General features: G+C 33.5%; 1 protein-coding gene and 1 long non-coding RNA gene across 5 annotated transcripts; both read left to right on the forward strand.

The window, feature by feature from the left end:
- Positions 1–503: 503 nt before the first annotated feature.
- On the forward strand, positions 504–5,015 carry LOC25493023 (U1 small nuclear ribonucleoprotein A). Of its 4 annotated transcripts, none has more exons than XM_024782167.2 (6): positions 504–831; positions 1,340–1,669; positions 1,757–1,929; positions 3,547–3,640; positions 4,095–4,186; positions 4,471–5,015. In XM_024782167.2, the coding sequence occupies exons 2-6, from the start codon at positions 1,585–1,587 to the stop codon at positions 4,753–4,755; spliced, it is 729 nt and encodes a 242-aa protein (XP_024637935.1). In that variant the 5' UTR covers positions 504–831; positions 1,340–1,584; the 3' UTR covers positions 4,756–5,015. The 4 variants fall into 4 exon arrangements, with proteins under 4 accessions (XP_024637935.1, XP_024637936.1, XP_013456852.1 ...); XM_024782168.2 differs by having other exon boundaries at positions 4,098–4,186; XM_013601398.3 differs by having other exon boundaries at positions 506–831; positions 4,098–4,186; positions 4,462–5,015.
- Positions 5,016–6,874: 1,859 nt separating this feature from the next.
- LOC25493024 (uncharacterized) lies at positions 6,875–7,583 on the forward strand. The gene is made up of 2 exons (XR_003011479.2): positions 6,875–7,198; positions 7,286–7,583. It is a non-coding gene; the product is annotated as an uncharacterized lncRNA (long non-coding RNA).
- Positions 7,584–8,129: the final 546 nt, after the last annotated feature.

Raw genomic sequence — 8,129 nt, forward strand, 5'->3', positions numbered from 1 at the left:
GGCATCTGTCATACCCCAAATTTTGACAACTTTTTCTATTTTTATCCTTTTTATTTGTATTTTTAAAGCTGAGAATTTTCGTCGTTTCAGACGAAATTTCAGCAAGAAGGTTACTTTGAATTACCTCATTTTGATTTCCGAAAAGGACAATTTTAAATTTTATTAATTCATTTTCTCCATCTTTTTTATTATCTTTGATTCTCATAATTTAATTTCCTCTTTTATTTTTATGCTTTCATCAATTAACTTCCTCCTTTCTTCTTTAATTTTATCAAACTAATAAATTAAGTTAATTTGTACAAAAACAAATTAATTAATAATAAATTATATGTTGTTTTATTCAAGGATATTTTTGTCTTTTCAAAAAACAATAATATCTTTTTCTCTTCTATTTCTCTCTTCTTTATCTTATTCCAAACAACTCATCAAATCTACTTTATTTCTTATCTATTTCTCTCTTCTCATACTCTCTCTCACCTATTTCTCTCTTCTCATACTCTCTCTCTCACCTATTTCTCTCTTTTCACTTTCTTCTCACAACCAAACACACCCTTGGTACTGCACACATCACATAGCAGGCACACATTTCCCCAATCAAGTCAAAAACCCTAATTTCCTCTTCTTTCTCACATTTTCGGATAAAAGCAAGAAATCATCAACAACATTCAAAGTTTCCAGATCCAAAAAAATTCTCAACAACATTCAACATCAAAACAATTCATAAACACATCACCCATTCATCACAAAGCAGATCCGAACTCGATTCCGAAGAGAGAAGAGTATTTTGAAGTTTTCCGTCTCGTAAGCTTTATTTCCTCCGGTTCAACAGAGGTAACAACCTTCTCGTCCTTGGTTAGACTTTTGTTCTAAAAAATTTCGAAACTTATTTTCTAGATCTAGGGTTTTGTGTTTGTGTGTTGAAAATTTTGAGTTAATATTTGAAAAGAAGAAGAAAATGGATGTCTAAATCCACAAAAAATTTGAAATCGGAGGTGTTTGATGGTTTGCCGGCGGCGGCGGCGCCACCATAAGGTGGCCGGCCACCGCGCCGGCGTTGTTGTTTTCCATTTTAGTGAAGCATGCTTTCCATTTTAGTGACGTGATCACTACTTTTCATGGTTTATATTTGGTCCCTCTAGAACTTTTGCTCTGCATGTATTAGAGATTCTTTGCACGTGATGAACCTATACTTATCAATATGATATGTTGTATTCTAATTAAATAAGGTTTTCATTTGTAATAATGTTTATTAGTGTATCTATTTGAATAAGCTTTTCATTTGTGATAATGCTTATTTGTCTAACAAATTGTTCTTTGATTTGCTTTTACATGTTGTAAGATGGTTGTAAGCAATTGCTAGGTGTCTAAAGAACAATTTTCTCAAATTGTACTTCGAGCTTATATTGAACTGGGCTTAATAGTAATACACCCACATGACAAGATGGCCTAAAGCCCAAAATAGTTCAAACAAAAAAACACTCGTCGCACACAGGTCAGCTTCTCTGGCGGTGACTTATAGGGTTTACCTTACCCCGTCGTGAAGAACCTCACTCTCTCTTTCATCTTCGAAATCTCAACTAATACATGGCTGAAGTTAACGCTAACCCCGAACCCCCTCAAAACATGACCATCTACATCAACAACCTCAACGAAAAAATCAAAATCGATGGTTCGTTCTTTTTTTTCATAACATCAATTTTTCAATATAGATACACTAATATACTCTTTTTATTTATATACTTCAATTTTGATGCAGAGTTGAAGAAATCTTTGCACGCTGTTTTCAGCCAATTTGGGAAGATACTTGAGGTTTTGGCTTTCAAGACTCTGAAACATAAGGGTCAAGCTTGGGTGATTTTTGAGGATGTTACTTCTGCTTCTAATGCTCTTAGGCAAATGCAAGGTTTCCCCTTCTATGATAAGCCCATGGTACTATCATATGCTCTTCAATTTCACTTTTCAAATTTGAAATTGTGTTTTACTTTCGTATTTTTAATTTAATTTAAGGTGCTTTTTTTATTAGGATTAGTTTTTTAGTTAGAATTTTTGGGTGTAATTTCATTCTAATTTATGACAACAACAACAGCAACAAAAACAACCAAGCCTTATCCCACTAGGTGGGGTCGGCTACATGGGTCAAATGACGTCATAGTGTTCTATCATACACCAAATTTGGATTCAACTCATTGACCTCTAAATCCTTTCTAATGGTTTCTCTAATAGTTTTCCTAGGTCTTCCTCTACCTCTTTTAACTTGACTCTTCTCCATTTGATCTACCCTTCTTAACACGGCATCTACGGGTCTTCTCTCTACATGCCCAAACAATCTAAGTCTATTTTCTACCAACTTTTCTACTATAGGTGCTACCCCCACTCTCTCTCTAATGGTGTCATTCCTAATCCTATCCTATCTAATCTTACCACTCATCCAGCGCAACATCCTCATCTCTGCTACACTTACTTGATTCTCATGTTGACTCTTAATCGCCCAACACTCCGTACGTGAACAACTACTAATGTCGTGATTCAAAGATTTATATTTCTGACATTGAAAGTAAAATTTGCATGAAGTCACAGTCCACTTTTGTTGTGAACAACTACTAATTGGTTCTATTGAGCTAGCTTTGTCACAATTCTGTGGATGAAATTATATTTTAGATTTATTTAGCACAGAAAAATAAAATTATGTGATTTATGGTCTATCTTAATGGATGGTGTGGCATGGTGAGATTTGCAGTTAGTTCTAACTGAGTGTTTTGAAGCTATAAAAAATGCTTTCTATCAGTGCGTGCTCCAATAATCGTTGCTTGATTTGTGCTGCTGGAGCTTTATTTTAATTGGTCATATGCTAGCATGTGATGTGTTATTTTTCGTTCTGGCTAGACCTGTTTGATATTTTTCAAATCTTCAGCAAAATTTTAATGAATTTTTTATTTGATATCTATCCATTTTCCTCGTGCTAAATAGATTTTTTTGGTCTACAGCTAAATCAGTTAAAAGTAGAATTTATCATGAAAAATTAATTTTATTACAATTAGACAAGTATCAAGTACTTAGGGAACCTTCCCTTAGCTAGCAATCAAGATTCAAGGGGGAAGAACCAAACCACTTAGTTACACCACCAAACATCCCATACTACTTGATGTGGGACGTGGGCACCCCATAACAAATCTCTAATCTATTGTAGCACCACCCCTGAGAGAGATGACAACCTGACGGGTTGGCATACTACAGTGCTTTATGCGGCCTTTTCGCTCAGCTCCTCTGTCGGTAGCTCTTTACGAGCAACTGACGACCAGTTCTGATACCAATTAATCAGTATTTAAGCACTTGGGAAACCCTCCCTTAAAAGCTATCTATCAAAGGGGAAGCACCAGGTCACGTAAGTACACCACCGAGCATCCTAAACTACTCAATGTGGGATATAGACAACTTATTGTTTGGCCTGTTTGGCCCCATTGGATATGTAATAGTTTGTTAGTTTATATAATTTCCATAAAACTATTCTCAGGCAAGAAATTGAATTCCATTTTGCAATCTATGCAGAGAATACAGTATGCCAGGACTAAATCTGATGTCATAGCTAAAGCAGAAGGTACTTTTGTTCCTCGGGAAAAACGAAAGAGGCACGATGACAAAGGTATAACTATTTGAGCTCTCTATTTTTTTTTTAAAGGATATCGTACTGTTAAGTGTAAGCTCATATTGGAAATAAACAAACTAAACTAAGAATGTTTTCTCTTCAAAATGAGGGTCCAACTCACTGAGGGCCCAATAATGGCTACAAAAGGCCAATCAATATATTTCATAGGTTTTATCTTTTTTGGTGTTGGTGGGGGTTTTTGTTTGGTTTGGTCGCCAAGGGGCTTTTGGGGTCATGATTTCTGTAAGTGATAATGCATTAATAATGAAGAAGGAAAAGATCCAATAAATGATATTTTTTATGCTTTCCTTCATCAGCAAAGAACAGACTTTCGCTATACTTTTGACTTTTCGTGTCTAGTATGGATGCAACTCTTTTAATGAATATCTGTAATATGTACTGTATAAATAAATATACATAGTCAAATTACATATCCAATTACATTTTTCAGCAGGCAAAAAAAGGAAGGACCAAAACGATGCTAATTTAGCTGGAACTGGCCTAAATCCTGCTTATGCTGGTGCTTACGGTGCAACTCCTGCTGTAAGTTTCTCTGCTGTTGTAGTTTATTTTTGTCAATGGTCATTTTATAGGCATCTTAATGTGCTGGACCTTTGTCTCATTGAATCTAGCATCTTCATAATTTTAACCGTTTTATGGTAATTTTTCTCGAACTGTTAAAGTTTTATTATCAAAGCCGGAATCAAAATAATGAAGATGAGATGACACTATCTGTTTCAAAGCAAATTATTCTATAATACACAGAAGCACGGACAATTTTATTCTGCATTTGTTACACACTTTTTCTAATAATGCAGTTATCCCAGATACCTTATCCAGGCGGTGCGAAGTCCTTGCTACCTGAGGCTCCTGCACCACCAAATAATATTCTCTTTATTCAGAATCTTCCTAACGAGACCACTCCCATGATGCTTCAAATGTTGTTTCTTCAATATCCTGGATTCAAGGAAGTTAGAATGGTTGAAGCAAAGCCAGGAATTGCCTTTGTGGAATATGGAGATGAGATGCAATCCACGATGGCTATGCAGGCGCTGCAAGGTTTCAAGATAGCCCCACAAAACCCTATGTTGATAACTTATGCAAAGAAATAGACAGTGATTTCTCCAACTTATGGTGCAAGAAAGGCAGGAATCATATGTCTTCGCATAGAGTTGTTAATCCATCTAATGCAATAGTTTATCTTCTTAATTGCTGTTTACCCGTAGCAGCCTTGGTTCTTGTATGATTGTAGTTAGTGCACTAACTTTTAACATTCTTATAAAAATCTGTATTTGGAAAATTGCTTTCTTTTTTTATTATGGTAAATTACTATTTGGTTTGAGTTTATCTATGACAAATTTATTTTACATTTTATGGATTTGTCATTTGTCATGCGTTTTTCTTGTTTGGGGGAGATTTCCCTAGTTATTTTACTGGATGAAGAGTAACTAGATACATGATCTCTTTTTTGCTTAAGTATACAACTTTTTAAGTTATCTTGTGAATTGCTATCCTCTTGTAATTATTTTTAGTTACATTGGAAAAAAAAATGGAATAAAAATCAGATTTTTGAAGGTTTGGCGTTAACTTAAGGTTTGGATTGGAGCAAATATATTGAGAGATTTATCAATTTCCAAATTTAATGTACAAGCAAGAAACTGTTTTTTTGCTGGGTTGCTGTTCCTTTCTCAGTGGCAATGGCATAGTGAAAAAACACATCCAGTTATCATCCAGAAGGGGACGGTGGTTCTAAGAGAAAAAGGGAGAGTCTGGGAAGAAAAAAAAAATGAAAAAAAACTAAAATGAGTATAGATGAACAGTAACATATGGTGTTGTATTTTTGTCAAAAAAAGTGTGTTCAGTTATCATTTATCTAAAAACTAAACTTTTACCCAAACACACCTCCCTTTCATGCATTTCTGCAAAGAAAGAAACCCTAGCAGCAGCCGCTTATCACCCTCTCTCCCAAGAACAAACCCTAGCTGCCGGCCACACAACAAACCAACCGGAAAATGGTTGAGATTACACCACACCCACCGTGACTCTCATCTCCATTCATCATATTTGTTTCTCTACTCTGTTTTCGTTTTTTTCTTTCATTCACGTCTCAATCTCATCCACCATCACATTTTAGTTTCATTTTCGTTATTCTCATCTCCAGATCTGTGATTGAGGTAGTTTTTTAGCTTTAAAACTGTTATGTTCATGGGTTTTTGTTGATTCTTTGATTATTCATGCTTTGATTCATTTTAACAGTTTTATTCTATTTTCTTTTTACTTGGTTGGTTTGGTTCTTGGATCTTGGTTTAGTTTAACACTATAAGGTATGTTATTATCCCCTATTTATTTTTTTATTTTTTTCTGTTTATGATTTTCTCAATTTAGTTTGTCCTTTGTAATACTCTTTAATCAGATATATCTATCTAACATTTTTTTTTTGTTTTCTATTTGATATTGTGGAACTTGGATCAGCTGTGAAAAAAGATAACATAAGGTATTCTTTTTTCTCTTTTTGTGGCTGACTGTCTAGGTGTATTTTTTTGCTGATATGTCGTTTTCTTCTCTTTTAGTGCTTTTTATTGAAGTTGAATTACCATTTTTAGTCTAATCAGTTTTTTTTTTTGTCAACTTTAGTACTACTAAGTACTAACATGTACTAATTGTTTGATATTTGTCCTACAATTTTTTTTGCCATGATTGTGTTTTATGCTGAACTATATCTGTTTTATCTTAATCACCAACAAGATGTGTGAACCTTTCTGAAATATTATCATTTTAAAAACAATTTTATCTACTTCAGTCTTAAAATGGTTTGTGTCTGTCATATTTTCAATGTAGTCTATATGAACCAAAACATATACATGATGATAAGTATCAATTCATTGAATCAATGTTATCATGAATTTTGAAAGAAGATTTGAACAATCCACAAGTAAAAACGAGGACCACAATCCACTGAAGCATGCTTTCCATTTTAGTGACGTGATGACTACTTTTCATGGTTTATATTTGGTCCCCTCTAGAACTTTTGCTCTGCATGTATTATAGATTCTTTGCATAGTGATGAACCTATACTTATCAATATGATATGTTGTATTCTAATTAAATAAGGTTTTCATTTGTAATAATGTTTATTAGTGTATCTATTTGAATAAGCTTTTCATTTGTAATAATGCTTATTTGTCTAACAAAGTGTTCTTTGATTTTCTTTTACATGTTGTAAGATGGTTGTGAGCAATTGCTAGGTGTCTAAAGAACAACTTTCTCAAATTGTACTTCGAGCTTATATTGAATTGGGCTTAATATTAATACACCCACATGACAAGATGGCTTAAAGCCCAAAATAGTTCAAACAAAAAAACACTCGTCGCACACAGGTCAGCTTCTCCGGCAGTGGCTTATAGGGTTTACCTTACCCCCGTCGTGAAGAACCTCACTCTCTCTTTCATCTTCGAAATCTCAACTAATACATGGCTGAAGTTAACGCTAACCCCGAACTTCCTCAAAACATGACCATCTACATCAACAACCTCAACGAAAAAATCAAAATCGATGGTTCGTTCTTTTTTTTCATAACATCAATTTTTCAATATAGATACACTCATATACTCTTTTTATTTATATACTTCAATTTTGATGCAGAGTTGAAGAGATCTTTGCACGCTGTTTTCAGCCAATTTGGAAAGATACTTGAGGTTTTGGCTTTCAAGACTCTGAAACATAAGGGTCAAGCTTGGGTGATTTTTGAGGATGTTACATCACATAATTTTATTTTTGTGTGCTAAATAAATCTAAAATATAATTTTATCCACAAACTTGCGACAAAGCTAGCTTAATTGAACCTATTAGTAGTTGTTCACAACAAAAGTGGATTGTGGTTCATGCAAATTTTACTTACAATGTCAAAGATATAAATCTTGGTTTAACACTATAAGGTATGTTATTATCCCCCTTTTTTTTTTTTTATGATTTTCTCAATTTAGTTTGTCCTTTGTAATACTCTTTAATCAGATCTATCTATCTAACTTTTTTTTTTGTTTTCTATTTGATATTGTGGAACTTGGGTCAGCTGTGAAAAAAGACAACATAAGGTATTCTTTTTTCTCTTTTTGTGGCTGACTGTTTGGGTGTATTTTTTGCTGATATGTCGTTTTCTTCTCTTTTAGTGGTTTTTATTGAAGTTGAATTACCATTTTTAGTCTATCAGTTTTTTTTTCCTCAACTTTAGTACTACTAAATACGAACATGTACTAATTGTTTGATATTTGTTGTGCAATTTTATTTTTGCCATGATTGAGTTTTATGCTGAACTATATTTGTTTTATCTTAATCACCAACAAGATGTGTGAACCTTTCTGAAAAATTATCATTTTAAAAACAATTTTATCTACTTCAGTCTTATAATGTTTTGTGTCTGTCATATTTTCAATGTAGTCTATATGAACCAAAACATATACATGATGATAAATATCAATTCATTGAATCT

Source organism: Medicago truncatula, chromosome 4 (assembly GCF_003473485.1).
Source record: "Medicago truncatula cultivar Jemalong A17 chromosome 4, MtrunA17r5.0-ANR, whole genome shotgun sequence".
NCBI lineage: Eukaryota > Viridiplantae > Streptophyta > Magnoliopsida > Fabales > Fabaceae > Medicago > Medicago truncatula.